The following is a 25929-nucleotide window of genomic DNA, read 5'->3' as shown; positions in this document are numbered from 1 at the left end:
CCTCCCTTCCACCCCTCCCCCTTACCCTTTTCAACCTGTGGTAACCCAATTTTGTTCTCTCCTTATGAAAGTTCAGTGTATCATTGTAATATCTTCTTTGCTTCATTCTTTCTTAGTTTCTTTCTATTTATTTACTTTTTTAGCTCCCATTTATGAGTGAGGACATGCAGCATTTCTCTTTCCATGCCTGGCTTATTTCACTTGACATAATTTTCTCTAAGTTCATCAATGTAATGCTGCTGCAAGTGGCAGTATCTCATTTTTTTTTTTAATATCAGAGTAGTATTCTGTTGTGTAATTATACCACATTTTCCTTATCCAGTCATCCAGTGATGGACATTTAGGTTGATTGCAACTCTTGGTTTTTGTAAATAGAGCTGCAGTAAGCATAGAAGTGCAGGTATCCATTCTACATGATGATTTTCATTCTTTTGGATACATATTCAGCAGTGGAGTTGCTGGATTGAATGGCAATTTAGTCTGTAGTTTAAAACAACATTTTCCAGCATTAGTATTAAAATCATTTTGGAAGGTTTCAAAACCCTACTAGGATTTTGACCAGTGATGTATTAAGCCTACTTTTCAAATCATTTCCTATTGTAAGAAAACCAGTGTTTTAAAGACATTTACAAAAAAATACTATCTTCCTCCCTAATCTGAAATGCCATGTTTATCATATTCAGTGTTGAAAAATTTATTTATTTCTATTTCTAAACTATCTCTTCTGATTAAAGGACCATTTCTAAAATACCCCATTATTTAATTCCTGTAAGTAGATTTTGATATCTGATAGAGGGCCTGTCACTCAATAGCCTTATTAAAACATCATTTTCCAATATTAGTACTGGAATAATTTTAGAAGATTTCAGAAACCTACTAGAATTTTGACTGGCAATGGATTAAATGTGTAAATAATTTGGAAAAGAATTGACATCTTGATCACATTGAATTATTCTACCTGGAAACATGAAAAATCTTTCTATTTGTTTAGGTCTTTGAGATTGGTAATTTTTTTGTTTTCTGTATATAAGTCCTGCACATTTTTTGATTGCATTTGTATTTTGTAATTCAGGTTGCATTAATAAAAACATTGTTTTCACATTATATTTTCTAAATAATTATGGATATTATTCAAGAAAGTTAATATTGAATTCCGGAAGTTTACTGAACTTCCTTATTTAATATAAAAATTTTCAGTTAACACTTTTGGATTTGCTAGATAAAAAATGGTATCATCTTAAATAGTGATTTTTCTTTTCAATATTTTCTTTCTAATTTTTTCTTTAATGTTTTTCCTTATGATATCAGTTTGTTGTCTGATATAAGGAAACATGGGATAATCAGATTGAGAAAACCGTGACTTATTCTTACCTTCAGTGGGGTTGCCTGTAATATTTCCATATAAAAATATGTGTTCATTAAAAATTATCATTCCCACTTATGTGTCGGTGTCTTGACAGAAATAAACACCACTCTTCAAAGGAACAACTGAAAACATTTATGAAGAGTTTGTGGGGTTAAAGAGTATAAAAAAAATGGGAAGTACTCAGAGCTAGCAACAGTGGGGTCATGACTATACCTGGATCTGAAGGCGCAAGAGGAGGAGGAATTTTTTTCTATAATGTAGTATTAGCTGTTGCTGATAATGAGAGGGTCACTTGACAGGAGCTGTCATTTGATTACAGAGAAACAGCCATTTCCTTTTTAAAAAAATTATTTATTATTTATTATTAGCATATTCATTATTACAAATCATGATTTTTCTTTATGCCCTTTACCTGACCTATCACTCCCCAAACCCCCTTCCTCCCTCACCCCGTCACTAGTACTAGGTTTGTTCTCTCCTTCTGTAAGTTCAATGTATTGTCATGGTGTTTTCTTTCTTACCTTGTTTTCTTTTTTCTTTCTTGTCTTCATTCTTAACACCCAGTTATGAGTAAGAACATGTGATATTTCTCTTTCCTTGTCTGGTTTATATCACTTAACATAATTTTCTCCAGACTCACCCATGTTGCTGGAAATGGCAGAATTTCATTCTTTTTCATGGATGCGTACTGTTCCATTGTGTATATATCCCACCACATTTTCCTTATCCAGTTTTACATTGATGGATACTTAGGTTGGCTCCATAATTTGGCTATTGTAAATACAGTTGCACTGAACATGGGACTGCAGTAATCCTTTGACATGATGATTTCCATTCCTTTGGATATATACCCAGTAGTGTGACTGCTGGATCATACAGTAGTTCTATCTGTAGTTGTTTGAGGAACCTCCATACTGTTTTCCATAATGACTGTACTAATTTATGGTCCCACCGACCATAACTCTTGTAGAAGAGTTCCCCTTTCCCTGCATCATTGCTAGGATTTGTTTTTCTGTCTTTTTGATAATGGCCAGTCTAACTGGGGTGAGATGATATCTCAACATGGTTTGATTTGCATTTCTCTGATGAGTAGTGAGGCTGAGCATTTTTTCAATTACCTGTTGGCCATTTCTGTGTCTCCCAAAAAGAAAGAGAGAAAGAAAGAAAAGAAAAACCACAACAATACATTGAACTTACAGAAGGAGAAAACAAACCTAAGGATACTAGAGATGGGGGGAGGAAGGGAGATGGTTTGGGGAGTGGCAGGTCAGTTAAAGGGCATAAAAAAATCATGATTTGTAATAATGAGTATGATAATAAAAATGATAAAAATTAGAAAAAAGAAGTTCTAAAAAAAATTGGTGTAGCCACTATGGAAAGCATTATGGAAGTTCCTCAAACTACAGATAGAACTGCCACAGGATCCAGCATTCCCATTGCTGGGTATATACGCAAAGGATTGGAAATCATCATGTCAAAGTTATGCCTGCACTCCTATGTTTATTGCAGCTATATTTACAATAGCCAGGAATTGGAACTACTCTAAATGTTCATCAGTGGATGACTGGATAAGGAAAATGTGATATATACACACTATGGAATACTACTCTGCCATACAAAAGAATGAAATTCTGCCTTTCATAGCATCATGGATGAACTTAGAGAAAATTATGTTAAGTGAAATAAGCCAGGCACAGACAGTGAAATACCACATGTCCCCACTCATAAGTGGGAACTGAAAAAATAAAGAAAAAGGAAGAAAAAAGGAATGATTTGTGTCCATATTACCACATCATAAGTATTAATTATTTTTAGTCATTGCTAATCTCAGGCAAAAATATATAATCATTTTACTTTGCTTTTTCTTCTTATTACTGAAGCCAAGTGTTTTCTCCTATTTGTTAAATATTTGCAATTGTCTTTTTTGTAAATTGCCTTTAAGATCTTGGTTTGTTTATCCACTGAGATCTCAGAGTTTTTGTATGTATTTCCATTATATCTTTATTTTTTTTTCTTCATCAGATTACAAATCAATTTATTAGACAAAACTTCCCATTCATCTGTAAGTGTGATAGAGTCCTCATAGACTGCACAGGTCTTCACAGAATTTATACTGTAATGATATTTTATGCTCTGATTTTCCTACCCATGCAATTGCAAAATATCCCTGAATAGCTAGCATTTATAATTTTTTGTTTGAAAGAAGCATAAGAAATCTATGTCTCATCTTAATTAATGAAAAAAAAGTTATTCTTAACCATGAACAATGTCAGAAGACATAGCCTCTCATAAGAAAATAAAGAAGCCTGTGGTTTCAAGATGGCGGTGGCTGCAGAGGTTGGCGCAGAGTAGCTGAGGTGGAAAAGTAGGCCACTTGGCCTCAGGCAGCCGAGAAACTTGTGGACCTTCCTCTGGCCATCTCTTAAGGGAGGACTGCTGCTGCTGGCCGGTCGTGGGGGGTGACCGCCACTCTGCCCCCGGCAGGAGAGGCTGCCTCACCCACAGGCAACAGCCCTGAAGTGTGGAGCAGGAAAAGAACTGTTTCTTAGCTGCAAAAGCGAGTCTCGAAACAGGGAACACGGCGCCAGGGCTGCTGTGGATGCAGCCAGGATCCCGGAGGCTGGGGCCGCGCTGAAGGCGGCCAGCTGCCCTATTCAGGATTCCATTATATCTTTAGAGGGTAAACAAATTAACCTTTTTATGTTTTCTGCAAATATTTCTCTGTTTTTTTGTTTGCGTTTTATTTTGGGCAACAATTTTATATAGTCACATCTATTGATCCTTTTTCTTTTGTGATTTCTACCATTGATTGTGTGCCTAAAATGTTAATCCATCCTGTTATTTTGAGACATTTTATAATATATATCGAAGAGGGTGCTTTTTAAACAGACAATTACCTCAACACTATTTATTGAATATTCCACTCCCTGCCCCACCCCCACTATTTGGCACTTTATTTATCCATATATTAAATTATTATAAATAAAAAAGAAAATTATATACAAACTGATGATGTATTATATTAATACATTAAAAAGAAACACTTTAAAAAATAGTCATTTTAAACATAGTCAAAGAACTAAAGGTAACCATGAGTAGGAGAGCTAAAGGAAAGAACTGTAGAATTGACTCAACAAATAAATGATTTACTTTAATGAGATGCAAATTATAAAAAAGAGCAAAAGGAAAAGTAGAGTTGAATGTACAATATCTGAATTCAAAAAATCCCACAAGGGCTGAATAGCAGATTTAAGCAAGTATAGGAAAGAATCAGTGAATTTGGAAATAAGTCACTGAGTTAATCCTGTCTGAGGGACAGAATGAAAAAAAGAAGGTGGAAAAACTATCAGAGTCTCAGAGACCTGTGGGACAAACCCAAGGACACCAACATGCACATAATGGGAGTCCCAAAGTAAGAGGAGACAGAGATATGAGAAAAAAGAATATTTAAATAATATAATGACTAAACTTTGAAAATTTGATGAAAAACATGCATCCACACATGAAAGAAGCTGAGCAAACTCCAGCCGGGGTGAGCTGAAGAGATACACAGCTAGATACATCACAATCAAACCATGGGGGCCAAAGACCTGCAATGCAGAAACAAAGAAGCAACTCCTTCCCTACAAAGAATTATTAATAAAATTAGCATCCAACATCCCATCAGAAACCATGGATGCCAGGAAGAAATGGGGTGACTTACTCAAAGTGCTGAAAAAAAAGCAACAACCCCCCCAAAAACTACTCTCATTAAGAATTATATATCATGTTAAATCATCCTTCAAAAACGAAGAAAACTATAAAATATTCTCAGATAAACAAAGTTGAGAGGAAGTATTGCTAGTCGAATTGCTTTATAAGGGATACTAAAGAGAGTCCTTTAGGCTGAAATAAAAGGGCACGAGACAGTATCTTGAATCTACATGAAGAAATAAGGAGCACAGTTAAGGTAACTACATAAGCAAATATAAAGGGCAGTATACATCTGTCTTTGTTTTCAACTCTTTTCTACTCTCTTCTGACTTAAAAGACAACTGCATAAATAATGAGTAGAAATATCTGTTAATGTTCTTATAATGTAGAAAGATGTCATGTGTATGACAGCAGCACAAAGGAGGAGAGAAGGAAATGGAGTGATATAAAAGCAAAATTTTATTTGACAGAAAATTCACATACCCTAAAATTAAACAGCTCAAAGTGTATAATTCAGTGATTTTCAGTATGTTTGCAAAGTTCTGCAGCTGGCACTGCTATCTAATTCTAGAACACTTCTTCATACCAAAAAGAAACTTGGTAGCAATTAGTGGTTACTCTGTGTGTCTCCCTCCCACTAGCCCCTGACAAACACTGGTCTGTTTTTTCTCTCTATGGATTTACCTATTTTGGATGTTTCATATGAATAGAATATTACATCGTGTTCTTTGTGTCTGTTTTTTTTTTTCCCACTTAGCATAACGTTTTCAAGGTTCATGAAAGTTTTTGAATGAAGCAATTTGCTTCCTTTTTATGCATAAATAACTTTCTATTTTGTTTACCCATTCATCAGTTGATGGGAATTTGGGCTGTTTTCATCTTTTGGCTATTGTGAATAATGCTGTAATAAACTTTTGTTTATAGTTTTGTTTGTGTGTGTGTGTGAACATGTATTTTCAATTCTCTTGTGTCTATACCTAGGAATGGAATTTCTGGATAACATATTAACTCTGTTTAACTTTTAAAATTATTTATCAGTTTTAACACTGACAAATAAATATATTTATGGTATACAACATGATTTTTGTATGTACATATAAACTGTGTAATGGCTAAATAAAGCTAATTAAATATATGTACTTTTTTTGGGTTGTGAGAACCCAAATCTACTCTCTCAGTATTTTCAAGTATATAATAAGTTGTTATTAACTATAGTCACCATGTTATACAGTAGATCTCCAGAACTTATTCCTCTTGTCTAACTAAAATATTGTATCAGTGTTTGAGAAACTGCCAAATTGTTTTCCAAAGCAACTGTAACATTGTACAGTCTCACCTGCACTGAGTATTCCCATCTCCCCCGCATCCTCAGAAACACTTATTATTGTCTGTATTTTTTATTTTAAGTACCCTAGTGGGTATGGAGTGGTGCTCATTATGGTCGTGATTTGCAATCCCCTAAAATATAGTAACGTTAAGCATCTTTTCATGTGCTTGTTGGTCATTTGTATATTTTTCTTGGAGAAATGTCTACTTAAACCGTTTCCTCACCTTTTATTTATTTGGGCTGTTTTTTTCCCTTAGATTTTTGAATTGTAAAACCTCCCTTATTATATGCAAATATTGTCTCCCAGTCTGGGGATTGCATTTATTTCCTTGATGGCATCCTTTGAAATACAACAGTTTTTAATTTTGAGGAAAATTTTAGTTCTATTTATATACTTATTCTTTTATTGTTTGTGATTTTGGTGTCATATGTGAGAATTCATTGCACAATCCAAGGTCATTAAGATTTACTCTATTTTATCCAGATATTCAGTGTTTTTATCTTTTAAATCTAGATTTTCATCCATTTGAAGTTAATTTTGTTTGTAGGGTTAGGTAAGGATCCAACTTCATTCCTTTCCATGTGATTATCCAATTGTTCTGTCATCATTTCTTGAAAAGACTATTCTTTCTCCCATTGACATGTCTTGGCACTCTTATAAAAAATAAACTGACAATAAATGTAAGGGTGTGTTTCCAGAGTTGATTCTATTCCAGTGACTCATTTGTCTGACCTTATGTCAATATCATACTCTCTTACTACTGTGATTTATAGTAGTAAATAAATCAGTTCTTTTTCAAGATTGTTTTGGATATTGTGAGCATCAGACATGACTCTTTACTCCTATATATTGGAACATGTGCATCCTACAAGAACAAAGGCACTTTTTTTGCATAAACCCAGAGAATTAATCAAATTAAGTAACATTCATACAATATCATTAACCAATAGCCATCCATATCCAAATAGCACCATCTGTTTGAGTAACAATATATATAGGTTTTTATTTTTTAGGTATTCAGGGTCAAATTCAGGATCATATATTGAATTTAGCTGTTATTTCTCTTTTGTTTATTGTAATCTAGAAAAGTTCATTAGTACTTCTTCGACTTTTTATTATATTAACATTTTGAGGAGTATCTCCTGTTTGCTTTGTAGAATATCCTCAATCTGAATATGATAATTTCCTTAGTATGAGATTTAAGTTATGCATATTTGAGAGGCATGCTACATCATAGCTCATCTTTGCCTGTATCTAATTACTAATTCAGCAGCAAAGCCATCTGGTCCTGGGCTTTTCTTTGTTGTGAGATATTTTATTACTGATTCTATCTTGTTACTTGTTATTGGTATATTTAGGTTTTCTATTTCTTCTTGATTCAGTCTTGGCAGGATTACTGTCTCCAGGAATTTATACATTTTCCCTTTGTTTTCATGTTTATTGGCATATACTTGTCCGTAATAGTCTCTGATGATCCTTTGCATTTCAGTGCTATCTGTCTTTTGTAACGTCAATATTTGCATTCTGACATTATTTATTTGGGTCTTTTCTCTTTTTTTCTTGGTTAACATGGCTAATGGTTCATCAATTTTGTTTATTTTTCAAAGAATCAAAGCTCCATTTGATGTTTTGTACTGTATTTTTAGTAGCAATTTTATTTATTACTGATCTTATGATTGCATTTCTTCCATTTTGGGGGTTTAGTTTGTTTTTGGTTTTGTAGTTCCTTGAAGTCAATTGTTAGGCTGTTTACTTCAGATCTTTCTATTTTCTTGATGTACGTTTTTATGGCTATAAACTTTTCTCTTAATATGGCCATGACATTGTCCCATATATTTTGGTATGCTGTTTTTTTGGTCTTCATTAGTTTCAAGAATTTTTTTTGATTTCCTTCTTAATCTCTTCTTTGACCTATTGGTTGTTCAGGAGCATGTTGTTTAATCTCCATGTATTTGTGTAGTTTCACAAGTTCCTCTTGTTCTTGATATCTAGTTTTTATTCATTTATGGTGAGAAAAAATGCTTAATATGATTCTGTTTTTTTGAACTTGTTGAGACTTATTTTGTGGCCTAAAATATGGTCAGTCCTGTACAATGTGCCACATGCTGATGAAAAGAATGAGCATTCTGCAGCTGCTGAATGAAATACTCAGCACATGTCTGTTAGGTCCATCTGGTTTATGGTGTCATTTAAATCTGATGTTTTCATGCTGATTTTCTGTCTGGATGATCTGTGCAATGTTTTAAATGGGGTCTTAAAGTCCCAGCTATTATTGTGTCAGTGTCCATCTCTCCTTTTAGATCTGGTAATATTTACTTTATATATGTGGGTATTCTGGTATTTGCATGTATTCTCTCTTTTTTAAATTTAGCATGTTAATTGTTAGAAATCATATTTATTGTTTATGCATCTTATATAATCTCCCTCCCCCCTTTTGCCCCCCCTCTCTGATCCTCTACTAACCACAGATTTGTTCTGTCCTTCTAATAGATTAACTGCTCCTCTGCTAGTTTGTTGCCTAGATGATCTGTCCAGTACTGATACAGGTGTGATCAAGTCCTCCCCTACTGTCATAAACCAGATGCTGCTTCTATTATTCTGGAGTGTGCCTTGTGGAGAAAGGGGACCTCCTCCTCCTCCTCCTCTTCTTCTTCTTTATTTTTTTGGTTTCCACAGGTGGTTCTCCTTGTGTCAATGCAGTTGAGAGTCTGGAGTGCCATCTGCATGGTGGCTGTGACAGCTGCTATAGAGACTAGCTGCTTTTTGGTCAGCCATGGCAGTTGTGGGCTACCCATGTGGAAATGGTGTCTTTGGTGTGCTCTTTACCTGGGCGTGGCTGTGTTTGGCTTTCCCTGCTCCATACCTCAGGACCCCAGCAGGACTCTGGGTGTCTGTATTCTCTTGTATCTCAGTGATTTTCTTAATATCATTAATTAGAATTTCTATTCTGGAAGGTCCACTTCTTTGAGATCAGTTACTGGAACATTATTATTTTTCGTGGGGTGTGTCAGCCCATTTCTGTTGCATATAACAGCATGCTTGGAAATGGGTAATTTATAAAGAAAATGAAATTTATTGTTTATGTTTCTGAGACTGGGAAGTCCAAAGTGCAGGCAACACAGCTGGTGAAGCCTTGGTGGTGGCAACAGTGATTGAGGTGTCTCACATCACAGAACATGGTAGAGCAGAGACAGCAAGACAGTTCCTCGTGCACTCTTCTTTTAAAGCCCTGATAACCAAGCGTATCAGCACCATTATTCATCCATTTACTAGACATGGTGCTTAGAATCTATTCACATCTTCATAGCCCCACCTTTCAATTACCATAATACAATTTCCTACCCTCCCAACAGTTACAGTGTGGATTAAGCCTCAATGAAGTTGGGGGTCATCCAATCTACAGCATGTCATTTTACCTTGTTTTTTGTGTTTCCCTGCATAGATATCTGTGCATGTGGTGGAACAGTCACCTCCTTGAGTGTTGTGGAGTGGTTTATGTGGGGAATAGGCTTACCTCTATTGGATAGAGTACAATGGCTTTGTTCAAGATGGATGCATAGTTTAAAATCTATGTAGCTTATTCAGCTGTAATCCACTTTTGTTATGTCCATGAGTAACTCAGCGATCTGTGCTTGGGAGGTTTGTGGTGGCAGTGGCACAGCTTTGTTGTGGGAGGGATTGCTATGTTGGTTCATGGGCTGGGATTGTGCACATGCACCCTTGGTATAGTCATCTCAGGAGCTGGCTTTCTAGGGATGTGGTTTCTGGATTGATTCTCAGTATGGGGGTGTGGGGATATATGATGTCAGGGTCTTCTGTGCTGCTTTTCTGACCAGGGGTGGGCCCACCAGGGGCACATCAGCCAACCTGTGCCTTACGAGTTACATGTGTGTATGATGACTCTAAGACTTGGTGGTGGGTCCTCCAGGGCATGACATCTGAAATGTGTCTCTGAGCCAGGGACACTGGTGTACTTTGGCTGAGATAGTTGAGTGGGGTCTGCTGGTGGCCCTTCTATGTGCCACTTCTTAGGGCTTGATCTGAGGTTCTGATTCTCTCAGTGGTCTGGAGCTGGTCTGCCAAGGGCAGAGCTGCTTAGCTGCTTCTCAGGAATTGGGCGAGGCCAGTTAATAGGACTGCAATGAGGGATCCACCTGCTTTTCCTGCTGTAGATGGGGCTGCTAGTCGAGCCTGCAGTGAAGTGCCTGTTCAGTTGCTTCTTGGACTGACTGCAAGGCCACTAGGCAGGCCTGTAGCAAGTGTCCCCAGCAGCCACTTCCTGGGTGGTGGTCAGTGCTGCTAGACAGATCTGTGATGAGTGGGCCCACCCAGTTGCTTATGGGTAGTGGGCAGGGCCACTAGCTGGGTTTGCAGTCAAGTGGCCCTTCAAGGTGCTGTTGGGCAATGGGCAGGGCTGCTAGGCAGGTCCATAGTAAAGGGGACAGTCCAGGTGTTTTTGTGTGTCAGAAGTTATAGAACCAATTCAAGACTTTTCATAATGTTCTCTTCTTTAAGAGAGGATTTCTGGTTTTTCTACCTGGCAGCTAGGACTGAAGGAGTAAAAATTCCTGAAAACCATAACCCAGTCAAAAAAATCAGATGATTCAAGCTTGGCTTGAGTTTCACTGAAGACTGCTCTATTATCTATTTCCCTACTCCACGAAGAAAACTCTTTGTGGTCTCAAATAAAAGCCTGGTTGTTTACAAAGGACTCTTCTCTTTGGTAGACCTTCAATTTCATTTGTTGTCCCTTAGGGTGAAGTGTTAATAGAAAGTTCCACCGAGGTTTTCAGGTTTCATTTGTGGCTATTAAAATTATTCCATATGTTTAGAGAAAAGAGACCCTGAATGCAGGGTTTAGCTCTCAGGCTTTTCTTCAAACTATTGGCTCCACAGTTCATTCCTTGTCAGTTTTTTAATGCTTTCAAGCACATGAATTTTACATTTTGTAGCTCTTTTTGTTGTTCTTATTTGGAGATTTGGTGCAAAACAAGCCATTTTTGCTTTTTTAGAAGATAAATGCATATTACATCTCTATCTAACTTTCCAGTGTGGCAATATGTATGGGTTATAGAGAATTACTATAGACTATGGCATATTTTGAGGCAATATATTCATCAGTTAATTTTTTCATTGTATTTTTCTAATGAGAGCAGATAAATTCAGATTCTCAGCTGCTGTGTAGGCATCACCTCATTTTTTCACATGCTTTTGCCTCATTCAGATAGAGAGAAAGCATTAGTAGTTCTTTGAATTCAGCCAGAAGAGACATAGAGAATTTTGCTTTATGCATGTATTAATTTTCCATCTTGGAGTTATAATTTAATTCGCAGTAGCTTTGATCATAACAGGTAGTTCTTCTGAATTAAAGATGTTTATGCACCTTTTACCACTTACCAATAATAGAGGCACAATGCTTAGGCATACTTGTAAATCTTAAAAGTGATATATATTACATTTGGAGTTGCTGGATTTAATCTATTCATTGGATAAACTGAAAATTTCTAGGCTGGCCAGGTAGCTCAGTTGGTTAGACTGCAGTGTTATAACCACAATCAAAGTCAAGGGTTCAGATTCCTGTACCAGCCATGCCACACACACACACACACACACACACACACACAAAAGTTCTTTAGCTGGTTCAGATAAGTATTTTTGTGACTCTTTTTCTAAGGCGTTTATGACACAGAAGATTCAGTGTTTGACTAAACATATGCCGATGAGATCATGATGCTTAATGGAGCTGGTGGCAAACCAAGGTAAGGAAATAAGAGTGGAAGCCTTAGACACTGTTCCCTTGGTAGAAAATAACAATTTCTTTCTTGTAGAAACTGTTATTGAATTGATATTGGACTGAGATTAAGGGATTGAATTAACAAACTAAAGATCATTATTGTTACATCTGACCTAGATTCAGGCCTTGATTGAAAGGCTCCAATCTAACTTAAAACCACAGAACTATGATTACCTAATCTCTGCAGTTCCAAGGCTCTCTGATTCTGAGCCTCCGGGCTGCTTGTGCAGAGACGCTCTAGCAGCCACAATAAGACCCTCCTTTGCCAGGGGTGCTGTTATGTAGTGGAACCTGGGGCTGCTTTGCCCTTCATTCTAGCTTAAATATTATTTGCCTTAGGTAAACAGAATTATAATGTGAAACTCATAATTCACCTCTCAATTTACTTTAGTAATGTTCTTTTCACATTACTAGGCATTTATTTCCTCTTTCTTGGCAAGAACTAAGTCTTTTTCCTCTAGGGATTATTCTAGGGCAGAAAATTGTTCAAGAGAGTTTACTTCATTTGAATTTGTTCCAGATATTCTAATATACTTATCTATAATGATCTTGCAGTCTCTTTCATTTAAAATAGTGTTGATGTAAAAAGCCACAGACTGTGTCTGCAACTACAAATGGAAGTATTACTGTCCAGATACCATGACCCAAAAGATTTCTGAAAACTCAGATTTCTGCCCAAGCCAGTGTATATCTTTAGTTGGGATCTAGTCCTCTATGTGTTATATTCTCTTGTTATACCCATCAATGCTTGTACAAATTTGTGGAAGATCTCAATTTACTGAGTTGATATTGGTATGAAATAGGAACATGCTTTTTTTTTTTTATTAAAAATATTATAGTATTTAATTATTAAGTAAATTAAATATTACAATATTTAACCATTACCATTTTCTTTAGTCCACCTGTAAAAGAAAAAGTACAATTTTATACATGTGGCTCCAATCTTATTTATTTATTTATTTATTTTGAGATTATAGATTCAAAATTTTATTTTTTTTATTTTTTATTTTTATTATTTATTTTTTTTGCGTCTGAATTTTTTTATTTTTATTTTATTTTATATTATTTTATTTTATTTTTTATTTTATTTTGTAGATATACATTGTGGCTGATTATTGCTCCCCATCACCAAAACCTCCCTCCCTTCTCCCTCCCCCTGCCGCCAACAATGTCCCTTCTGTTTGCTTGTCGTATCAAAGGAACATGCTTTTAATGAAGAAAGAAGTGGTCTTAGGGACATGCTATTTGAATGATTTGCATTAAAAATTATCTTCATTAGAAATGAAGAGATCTGCTTCTACCTGTGAGAAAGCTCTGTCATTGACTTTTCCATGAAGTTAAATTCTTGCATTTGCCTTGTTAGGTACTGAGCTTATAGGTGCATGAATGTGATAATAAATCTTCAAAGTAATGTGCTTTCTTTTTCTCACCATAATGACTGAGAAGAGAAAAATTCCAGTAAATAATTTTAGTGTCATTAAATTTTTAGTTTGTTTATTTGTGCCCCCAAATAATGAGTTTGGCCAGGTTAATTTTTACTAGTTAGGTCACTTTTTACGTAGTCATGCAAACATAACATCTTCGTTTTTCTGTGAAGAAATTTTCTCAGTGGGAGAGAATATTCAACTACCTTACATTATATTGAAGTTTTATTTTTTAATTATTTTTTATTTTTAGGCATTTCCTTTGGATACTTCTATACTCCTCTGAAAGACTGAGATGATGGGAAGCCTGTGTGGAAATACGGACACTGTAGCCACTTGGAACTATTTCTAGATCCACTGATAGGTCATATGTTATCACGTGTTCTGTGATCGTATATGGACACATGAGGTATCTACTCGCGGTTACTCGAGTTACTCGCGGTAAAAGAAGTATTGATTTTCTGGACCAAAGAGAAGACCCAAGATGTGAGTTCTTGAAACAACTGACAAGAAATATTTATTAAAAATTCCTTTAATATATTGATATATAGCTGTCTTAAATATCATGTATTTTTATTGGAAACATATGTACAGGGAAAACTAAGCTCAAATGACACAGAAAATAATCAGAATATGCAAAGTATATTTGGTTTTAATGTACAGCGTGATGGATGCTTATTTCCATGTTGCCAAATAAGAGGAGGAACATATGGCATGTTACATGTATAACAGTAAAACAATGGATTTATAATCTCAGTTTCTGGGATATTACATTTTATATGATATGTTAATAAAGATGTGTAACTACTTTGAGGTATATTTGAATTACAGAATTTTTAAAAGTGAGTATATTACCAAGCCAAAAGATACATGTCAAGTGGTAAAGCTGGTATCGCAACACAGACACTGTGATTGCAGGGGCCACGTTATTCACCACAGTTCTGTGCTCTTTCTTCAAGGATGTCTTGGATTTTAAATAGGTACACACTGAATGAGAAACTAATACTCATTATTTGTTTGGTGTGATTATTAAATATCATTTATCACTGCCTACCATTTTCCAATTAATGGAGGAACTTATTTTTTAATTATAAAATTATGAAAAATGAAAAAATTTCGGCACAATAAAATGAGGTAGGGCTGCACTAACAGCATCAAAAGTACTTTGACATAGAAGGATTCTGAGACCGTCTACTTCAGTCTCTTTATTTTCCAATGATAAAACTGAGACAGACTTGTAATCACATTTAGAAAATGACTCAAACCCATGCCTTTTTATACTGAGCTTGGAAGTTTTCCTTGAGTATGATTCTTTTTGAAATCTGAGCACCACAGTTTTATTTTTGAATACTCTCATTATCTAAATAGCATTATATATGTTATATATATATATATATGTATATATGTATATATATATGTATATATATATATATATATATATATATATATATATATGTATATATATATATATATATATATATATATATATATATATATATATATATATATATATATATATATATAAAGAAACCAAACATGTCCCACTATCCTCTACCTCCATTTTCAGTGTCTATTTTCTCATCCCATATTATCTACCTCACACCAAGAGTTTTGGAAAAAAGACTAGATGATAATGGAGCAGTTGGTGATAGTCATGGGTAAGTTCAGTTCAGTTCAAAATTATTTGCTGGAAATCATTACAGTGTATGTAAGTGTGTTAAGAATTGTGCTATATACAAGGATAAAGTGGGTAGAATTGCAGGTTGTTCAAAAGCTGACAATCTGAAAATTAGACCAAGTAATTAATACAGGGAAAAATGTGCTAAACAATTTTGTAGTTATTTGATACAGTTCCAAGTCCAGTCTCTTGAAATTTAATGAGATTCATGTAGATTTAACATCCTTTGAGACACGAAGGACTGAATATCTAATATGCCATGACACTGAGTGAGAAAATTCAGAAGAGTTGTTATGTCCAGTTCTACACAGATCACATTGTAGTTACTCAGTAGAAATATTACAAGCTCAAAGGACTAACTCTCTGCCAATTTATTTATTTTGAGTATTTTTTTTCTTTGCCAATCTGTTCTATTTTTATTTTAAAAAATAATTTAGTTTTTATTGAAACATAATTGATTGTACATATCTATGGGCTACAGCATTGAATATCAATACCCGTGTGCAATATGTGATGTTCAAATCAGGATAATTAGCATATTCTTCATTATGCAATGTAATTGGTTGTTGTGGCCCTTTACCGATTTCTCCCTTTCCTCCCTCTCCCTTTTCCACCTCTGGTAATTTCAGCCTAGTTCTCTTCTCTTGGAAGTTCAACATACAATTGTGATTGTTTATTTATTTATTTATTTATTTTTATCTCCCACTTTTAAGTGCCTGGCTTATTTCACTTAACATAACTTTTTCTTAGTTCATCCATGTTGCTGTGAATGGCAGTATTCAATTATTTTTCATGTTTTGCCTGTCTATTAACTGGGGTTTTTTTGTTGTTGACTTGTCTCTTTTTTAAATTTATTTTTTAATTAGAACATAATTGATTAAACCCATAGATGGGGTTCACAGTTGACCATCAGCACCTGTGTGCAATGTGTGATGATCAAATCAATATCATTAGAATGTTCATTATTACAAATCATAATTACTCTTTCTGTCCCTTACCCAATATCTTCTCAACTTCCCTCCCTGTCCCTCTTTCCCACCTCTAGTATGGGGTCTGTATTCTCCTTCTGGAAGTTCAACGTTTTATTGTTGTCTTTCCTTTTCTTGTTTCTTTTTTTGTTTATTTCAAGTTTATCACCACCGCCAGAGAGTAAGGTATTTTGAAAACAGGAGCCCCTTCCTTGTTTGTCATTGCTGACTTCTGTGCCGTAAATCACATTTTAAATAAGGAGTTATTCAATGTGTGAACGACTGTGGGGCCTTTGACTACTCTTCTCTTTAGAACACCCCCTAAGATTTGGAGATAGAACCTTTTAACTGCAGGCCCAACTAAATTATCTGAGGAGAAATAGAGTTGTCAAGGGAAGGTATACTGGGCTTTTTGGAAGAGGAACCCAATAAATATTTACTAAATGTTAATTGTGTGTGAAGCACTGTGCATGACATAACAGTGAAGATGGGCTCCATCATATAATGGACATATCTGTACGTCTGTTGTCAATTTCATTACAAGTCCTGTTCTCTGGAGCTCTATTTTCTGTTACAAGCCATCCAAAAGAACAAATGGGACAGAGTAACAATATCACAGAATTTGTCCTCCTGGGCCTCTCTCAGGACCTTGAGATGCAAAAAGCATTATTTGTCCTGTTTTTATTCAGATACGTTGTGATGATGCTGGGAAACCTGCTCATTGTGGTGACTGCTATTGCCAGTCCCTCCCTGGGCTCCCCAATATACTTCTTCCTTGCCTGTCTGTCACTCAGAGATTCTGTTTATTCCACTGTTATTTCACGTAAATTGATTATAGACTTCCTCCATGATAAAAAGACTATTTCCTTCCCAGCTTGCATGGGACAGCTCTTCATAGGGCACTTATTTGGGGATGCAGAGGTCTTCCTTCTGGTGGTGATGGCCTATGATCACTACATGGCCATCTGTAAGCCACTACACTACTTGACCATCATGAGTTGACAGGTGTACATCCTGCTGTTGGTGGTGGCCTGGGCTGGAGGTTTTGTTCAACCTATGGTTCAACTTGTCTTTGTGTACAATCTCCCTTTCTGTGGCCCCAATGTCATGGACCACTTTGCCTGTGACATGTACCCATTATTGGAACTTGCGTGCACTGACACCTCCGTTATTGCCCTCACTGTGGTGGCCAATGGTGGAGCAATCTGTGTGGTCGTCTTTATCTTTCTGCTTATCTCCTATGGGGTCACCCTAAGCTCCCTTCAAATTTACAGTCAGGAAGGGAGGCACAAAGCCCTGTCCACCTGCAGCTCTCACCTCACAGTGCTGGTCCTCTTTTTTGTTCCTTGTATTTTCATGTATGTCAGACCCGTTTCCAACGTTCCCATCGATAAATCCATGACTGTGGTTTATACAGTAATCACTCCCATGCTGAATCCTTTAATATACACCATGAGAAATTCAGAGATGAAAAACGCTATGGAAAAATGCTGGTGTGAAAAGTTTACTAGAGATAGAGGAAGAATGTTTCCCACACTGAACATGTTTGTCACTAGTTCTAAAGCAACAAATAGTAAATTCTAACAATAGATGATTCAGTCTATTCAATGGGTTCTCTAAGGATGCTTCTTTTATTTATACAAAACAATCAAAAAAGTAGAATAAGTTATCACTTGAGATTAAAATCAATCTAATGGCGAAATTCTGAAGGATGAATAAGAGGCACAGATATTTTTCCTATTACAAATAAAAATAGAAATAAGCTCACCTTATGACTTTATTTTTCTTGGTTTATATTTAAATGGGTCTTAGAAGAAAAGGGTTTATTCTTCTTAAAAGAGAAAAAACCAAGCTGTTTTTGAAAATTTTCTATCACTCAACTTCATGGGAAAGCAATTTGGCTAACACAACAAATTACTGGAACCAAAAGAGTGGTTTTTAAATTGTAGTGTTCATTATTTCATCAGCAGAGCAGCTTCCTACCTCTGCATTACTCATCTTAAGATCACTTCCGTTTTTTAGGTTAATGTCTATGCATTTTCAGTTCAGGCTATTTGGAGGGCACATGATAATGTGTTTAGTTAAGGACACTATCAGTTAAATTTTTTATGTGGGACGTGGTTGATAATACAAACAGATTCTAGTTCTTGACTGCAGGAAAGATACTTTAATTTGGCTTTGGAAACAACAGTAATCCAAGTTTTAAGCATATTTTTATGATTTTCCTCTCTATTGCACAGTTATTGTGTCCATTTTCACCATTTTTCAAAGAACAGATAAAGCCTCTTATTTTGTCTTCATGATGCTACACATATGGATAAAGAAATGTGTAATTTTACATCATCGTTGTGTTCCATAAAAGTTGTATTCAACTTAAAGACTTTGACTGAAAACTGATTTTGAACCTTCCTATTCATGAATATAATGTTTCCATTAATTTAGGTCTTCATTAATGGTCTTAAATTTTTGAAAAATTCCAAAAATTTTTTATATCTCTCCATAGATTTCTTGTACATATTTTTGTTGCTCTTTCCCATAGCCTTACTGAACACAGATTTTTATCAATATTGGTAATCTTTGCATTACATAAGTAAAATGATATCTCTCTATAAATCAACAGTTCGCATTCATTTTGTAAATGGTGAGGAATTTTTCCATTTACAATTTCTTTATGAATTGATCTTTCGTACACTTTACCTAAATTCATTGGCATATTCAAAATCTTTTTATGACCTAAAAGAAGTTTAATAAATTATATTGTAAAACTTAATTTTTTCCCTAGATGTTGTTTTTGTGGTGTCAAAGGGCTATACTTTTTATTTTAATGATGTTTGTCACTCCTATCCCATCAGAGTTTCTGGCTTTCCTACTTCAAGTTTATATAAGAATTGATGAATATTTTTCTTCTAGTCAACTAACGTTTATTATATTTAAAGCTTTGAATTGTAATCTTATGAATGTACATGTGTGGGATGATTTAGAGAAAAAGATAATGTGTTTTGGTGTGGATATGTTTATTTCTGTGTGTACCTATGTGTAATGAATTAAGTCTAATTTAAAAATTGTTTCCTGTTGTCCTAAAGACAATTTTTCACACATTTTCAAAAAATCCAAACTTCTTCCCTAATCTGAAGGATCATGTTTTTTAGGCTTAATGTTTAGACATTTATGTATGTATTTCTAAACTCTGTTCTTCAGTTAAATGATTATATCTTAAAAACTGCATTATTTTCGTTTATGTAAAACCCTTTGTGGTTTCAAATAAAAGCCTGGTTGTTAACAAAGGACTCTTCTCTTTGGTAGACCTTCAATTTCATTTGTTGTCCCCTAGGGTGAAGTGTCAATAGAAAGTTTTACCGAGGCTTTCAAGTTTCATTTGTGACTATTAAAATTATTCCATACCATTAGAGAAAAGAGACCCTGAATGCAGGTTTGAGCTCTCAGGCTTTCCTTCAAAATATTGGTCCCACAAATCCTTCATTTCTTGTCAAAATTTTAATGCTTTCAAGCACATGCATTTTACATTTTCTAGCTCTTTTTGCTGTTCTTATTTGGAGATTTGGTGCAAAAGAAGCCGTTTTTGCTTTTTTAGAAGATAAATGCATATTATATCTCTATCCAACTTTCCAGTGTGGCAATATGTATGGGTTATAGAAAATTACCATGACTATGGCATATTTTGAGGCAACATCTACATCAGTTAATATTTTCGATGTATTTTTCTAATGAGAGCAGATAAATTCATATTCTCAGCTCTGTAGGCATCACCTCATTTTCCACATGCTTTTGGAGTTGCTGGATTTAATCCAGTTGTTAGATAAACTGAAAACTTCTAGGCTGGCCAGGTAGCTCAGTTAGTTAGAATGTAGTGTTATAACCACAAGCAAAGTCAAGGGTTCAGATTCCTGTATGAGCCATGCCACACACACACACACACACACACACACACACACACACACACACACACACACACACACACACACACACACACACACTCTCTCTCTCTCTCTCTCTCTCTCTCTCTCTCTCTCTATCTATCTCTATCTCATGAAAACTGCCAAATTTTAGTGGAGCTCGTTACACAATAAAGTTCTTTAGCTGGTTCAGATAAGTATTTTTGTGACTCTTTTTCTAAGGCCCTTATGAACTAGAAGATTCAGTGTTTGACAAAACATATGCCGACGAGATCATGATGGTCAATGGAGCTGATGGTAAACCAAGCTAAGGAAATAAGATTGGAAACCTTAGACACTGTTCCCTTGGTAGAAAATAACAATTTCTTTCTTGAAGAAATTGTTATTGAATTGTTATCTGACTAAAATTAAGGGATTGAATTAACAAACTAAAGATTATGATGTTTACATCTGACCATATTCAGACATTGGTCGAAAGGCTCCAATCTAACCTAAAACCGCAGAACTATGATTACCTAATCTCTCCAGTTCCAAGGCTCTCTGATTCTGAGCCTTTGGGCTGCTTGTGCAGAAACTCTCTAGCAGCCACAATAAGACCCTCCTTTGCCAGGGGTGCCATTAAGTAATGGAACCTGGGGCTGCTTTGCCCTTCATTCTAGCTTAAATATTATTTGCTTTAGGTAAATAGAATTATAATGTGAAACATAATTTGTTACTCAGTTTACTTTAGAGTTGTTCTTTTCACATTACAGGGTTTTCACATTATTTGGCATTTATTTCCTCTTTCTTGGCAAGACCTAAGTCTTTTCCTCTAGGGATTGTCCTAGCGCAGAAAATTGTTCAGGAGAGTTTACTTCATTTGAATTTGTTCCAAATATTCTAATAAACATCTATAATGACCTTATAGTCTCTTTCATTTAAAATAGTGATGATGTAAAAAGTCATAGACTGTGTCTGCAGCTATAAATGGAAGAATTACTGTCTAGATAGAATGACCCCAGAGATTTCTGAAAACTCAAATTTCTGTCCAAGCTGGTGTTATGTCTTTAGTTGGGATCTAGTCCTCTACGTGCTATGTTTTCTTGTTATGTCCGTCATTGCTTGTACAAATTTGTGGAAGATCTCAATTTACTGAGTTGAGGTTGGGATAAAATAGGAACATGCTTTAAATGAGGAAAGAAGTGGTCTTAGGGACATGCTATTTGAATGACTTAAAGACTGAGGAGATCTGCTTCTGCCTCTGAGAATGCTCTGTCACTGACTTTTCTATGAAGTTAAATTCTTGCATTTGCCTTGTTAGGTACAGAGATAATAGCAAGGTGCATGAATGTTATTATACATCCTCCATCAAAGTAAAGTGCTTTATGGTTGCTTCACCATAATTTACTGAGAAGAGAAAAATTCAAGGAAATAATTTCAGTGTTCTTAAATTTTCCGTTTATGTGCCACCAAATAATGGGCTTGGCCTGGTTAATTTTTACTAGTTAGGTCCCTTTTTACGTGATCTTGCTAACATGTCGTTTCTGTTTTTCTGTGAAGAAATTTTCTCATCAGGTGAGAATATTTAATATAACCTTTTTTTATATTTCAGCGTTTTATATTTTAGGCATTTGCTTTGGAGACTTGTCCCTCTTCTGAGATGATGTGAAGCCTGTGTGGTAATATGGACACTGTAGCCACTTGGAACTATTTCTAGATCCAGTGATCAGTCACACTTTATCATGTGTTCTAGAATTGCACATAGATACATGAAGGATCTACAGTTATCCTCAGTGAAAGAAGCATTGATTTTCTGGACCAACACAAGACCCAAGATGTGAGTTCCTGAGACAACTGACAAGAAGTTCTCATTGAAAATTCCTTTAAAATATTGAAACATAGCTGTCTTAATTATAGCTGTCTTTACTGGAGAAATCTGTATTGGGAAAACTAAGCTTGAAGAACACAGAAAATAATAAGAATATACAAAGTATGTTTAGTTTTAGTGTACAGCCTGACAGTTGTTTATTTTCCATTTTGCCAAATAAGAGGAGAAATGAGACATTTTACATCTATAACAAATAAACCAATGGATTTATAATCACAGTTTATAGGATATTATGTTTTACATGATATGTTAATAAAGATGTGTAACTACTTTTAGATATATTTGGATTAGAAAATTTAAAATTGCAAATCATGCCAAGCATTTTATAGTGTAAAGGAACAAATGCCTGGTATATTCTAAAACTGCTAGTATATATGCATAAAAAAATCCATGTGCAGGGAAGTACCTTGTCTACTGTCATTTAGAGAGATTTTTAAAACTGTAATTATAAAATACTCTAGAGGTTATTTTTGTTACTATGAGATTTTACCTTTTATAACAGCTCCATTCTTAAGAGAATATTTTTTTTTCCATAGAGAAGTGTTAACTTAGTGATTTAATTTAAATACCTAGTAATACTATTTTTAGTTTTTATGGATATAAAACTTTGATAACATAGGTATAGAAGATAGCTTACAGACTCTATTTTTTAGAAGTATATATTAAAACTGCTCAATGGAAGATTTATCCTGGTGAAATCCATCATTGATGATTAAAGGGAGTAAGAGCCCTAAATGTTGCAGAAAGTAAGGTGTGGAAAAAAAGAAAATTAGATATAAACTACTGTATACCCTTATGTTCTTCAACAAGTTCTTCAGTCTATAGCTTCTATAATGACAGACTTCCTGAATCAGCTAGAAGCAGTATTGTGAATGAGACATGCAGAAAGTTAATCACAGCTGGCTCTAAAACAAGCTCCAACTCTTCCATACACAGATTCTCCTGCTGCCAAATCTAAGTGCATGAAATCATCTTTTCTACATTTGAGATTTTGTAATTATGTAATTTTTCTCTGCAGTGAATAATCAGAACGACCCTAGGAGGTAAGCATTACTGGTATTCCCACTCTAAAAAGGATGAAACTGAGGCACAGGGAGGTTTATGAAGTAGCCCAAAGTTGCATTGCAAGTGGTGAAGCTGGGATTGCAGCAGAGGCAGTGTGGCTCCAGAGGCCACAGTGTTCACCAGCGTGCTGTGCTCTTTCTCCAAGGATGTCTTGGATTGTCAATAGGTATACACAGAATGAGAAACTTAATGTCTTTATTGCTCATTGTAATGATCAAATTTTATTTGCCACAGGTTAGCAGTTTTCAATAACTGTGATGGCTGGAAACTGTATTTAATATAAAAGTACGAAAAATGAAACAAAATGTCAGCACAATAGAATAAGGTGGGGTTGCAGTAATAGTATCATAGATAATTTGACAGGAAAGAATTCTGAGATTATCTTCTTCAATCACTTTATTTTCCAATGGTCAAACTGAGACAGACTTGTAATTATGTTTAGAAAATGACTCAAACCCATGCCTTTTTACACGGAGCTTGGAATTTTTCCTTGAGTATGCTGCTTTTTGGAATCTGGGGACTGAAGTTCTATTTTTGAGCACTGTTGTCACCTGAACAACATTATAAATAAAAACCGTGTCCCTATATCTTCTGCCTCTTCTTTTCAGTGTCTATTTTTTTTCTCCCTTATTACTTAAGTCACCCAAAGAGTTTTGAAAAAAAATACTAGAAAATAAGGCCATAGTAGGTGATAGTGATGAGTTACTTCAGTTCAGTTCAAAAGTTTTGGCTGAAAATCAGGACAGTGTATGTAAGTGTTTAAGAATTGTGATATAGGCAAAAGATAGAATGGAGAGAATTGAATGTCATTAAAAAGCCGACTGTCTGAGAATCAGATCAAGTAATTACTACAGGGGAAAATGTGCTAAATAATTTTGTAGTTATTTGATACAGTTCAAAGTGCAGTCTGTTGAAATTTAATGAGAGATTCATGAAGACTGAACACCCTTTGAGACATGAAAAACTGAATGTCTAATAGTGGAATGCCATAATATTGAGTGAGAAATTTCAGAAGAACTGTTGTTTCTAGTTGTACACAAATCATGTTGTAGATGCTCAGTCCAATACTATAAACTCAAAGGACTGACTCTGCCATTTATTTTTTTAGAGTTTATCATCACCTCCACTGAGTAAGGATTTTTTGAGAGCAGAAACCCTTTCTCTGTCATTGCTGACTTCTGTTTCAAGAAGACACATATTAAGTAAGAAGTTATTCATTGTGTGAATTACTGTTGGCCCTTTGAGTACTCCTCACTTTAGCATATCCGCTAAGAATTATAGATAGAACCTTTAACCTGTAGGGCCACAGATTCGCTGAGGAGAAGTAGATTTGTCAAGGGAAGGTCTATTGAGCTCTTTGGAAGAGGAGTTCAATAGATACTACTAAATGTTCGTTGTGTACAAAGCAGTGTAGAACATAAAACAATGAAAATGTGCCCCATGGCATCAAGGATGTATTCATATTTCTGTTCACTTAAATTACAGGTCCTGTTCTCCTGAGCTCTCATCTCTGATACAAGCATTATAGAAGAATAAATGGGACTGAGAAACAATGTCACAGAATTTGTCCTCCTGGGACTCTCTCAGGACCCTGAGGTACAAAAGGCATTATGTGTCCTGTTTTTACTCATATACGTAGTGACAATGCTGGGCAACCTGCTCATTGTGGTGACTGTTATTGCCAGTCCCTCCCTGGGCTCCCCAATGTACTTCTTCCTTGCCTGTCTGTCACTCATGGATGCTGTTTATTCTACTGCCATTTCACCCAAATTGATTATAGACTTCCTCTGTGATCAAAAGACTATTTCCTTCCCAGCTTGCATGGGCCAGCTATTCATAGAACACTTACTGGGTGGTTCTGAGGTCTTCCTTCTGGTGGTGATGGCCTATGATCGCTACGTGGCCATCTGTAAGCCACTGCACTACTTGACCATCATGAATCCACAGGTGTGGATCCTGCTGTTGGTGGTGGCCTGGGTTGGAGGTTTTGTGCACTCTATGGTTCAACTTGTCTTTGTGTACAATCTCCCTTTCTGTGGCCCCAATGTCATGGACCACTTTGCCTGTGACATGTACCCATTATTGGAACTTGCGTGCACTGACACCTCCGTTATTGGCCTCACTGTGGTGGCCAATGGTGGAACAATCTGTGTGGTCGTCTTTATCCTTCTGCTTATCTCCTATGGGGTCACCCTAAGCTCCCTTCAAACTTACAGTCAGGAAGGGAGGCGCAAAGCCCTGTCCACCTGCAGCTCTCACCTCACAGTGGTTGTCCTCTTTTTTGTTCCTTGTATTTTCATGTATGTCAGACCTGTTTCCAACTTTCCCATTGATAAATCCATGACTGTGTTTTATACGGTTATCACTCCCATGCTGAATCCTTTAATATACACCCTGAGAAATTCAGAGATGAAAAACGCTATGGAAAAACTCTGGTGTGAAAAGTTTACTAGAGATAGAGGAAGAATGTCTCCAACACTGAACATGTTTGTTGCTAGTTCTAAAGGAACAAAGAGGCATTAAATTCTAACAATGCACAATTTAGTCAATTCAATGAATTCTCTAGGGGCGTTTCTCTATTTATACAAAACTATCAGAAAAAAAAGTAGAATAAATTATCATTTGAGATTAGAATCAATCTAATAGAGACATTCGGCAGGACAATTAAAAGGCACAGGTATATGTCCTATTACAAGTAAAAATAAAAGTAAGCTTGCTTTATAACTTTTTTTCTTGGTTTATATTTAAATGGGACTTGGAAGAAAGTGATTTATCCTTTTCCAAAGAGAAAACAAAAAACAAAAAACAAAGCAAGCTACTTCAGAAAATTTT

The 25929-nt window shown here is 35.4% G+C and overlaps 1 protein-coding gene and 1 pseudogene across 1 annotated transcript; both read left to right on the top strand.

The window, feature by feature from the left end:
* Positions 1-16845: 16845 nt before the first annotated feature.
* On the top strand, positions 16846-20476 carry LOC134376513 (olfactory receptor 4A5-like; annotated as a pseudogene).
* Positions 20477-24633: 4157 nt separating this feature from the next.
* On the top strand, positions 24634-25620 carry LOC134376512 (olfactory receptor 4A16-like). Its single transcript, XM_063095033.1, has one exon. The coding sequence runs from the start codon at positions 24634-24636 to the stop codon at positions 25618-25620; it is 987 nt and encodes a 328-aa protein (XP_062951103.1).
* Positions 25621-25929: the final 309 nt, after the last annotated feature.

Source organism: Cynocephalus volans, chromosome 4 (genome assembly GCF_027409185.1).
Source record: "Cynocephalus volans isolate mCynVol1 chromosome 4, mCynVol1.pri, whole genome shotgun sequence".
NCBI classification, from domain to species: domain Eukaryota; kingdom Metazoa; phylum Chordata; class Mammalia; order Dermoptera; family Cynocephalidae; genus Cynocephalus; species Cynocephalus volans.
Note: the sequence above shows the minus strand (reverse complement) of the source record. Positions and strands in the feature narration are given on the sequence as shown.

Coding starts and splice junctions, on each gene's coding strand:
- LOC134376512 (XM_063095033.1), top strand. CDS start 24,634: ATGGGACTGAGAAACAATGTCACAGAATTTGTCCTCCTGGGACTCTCT.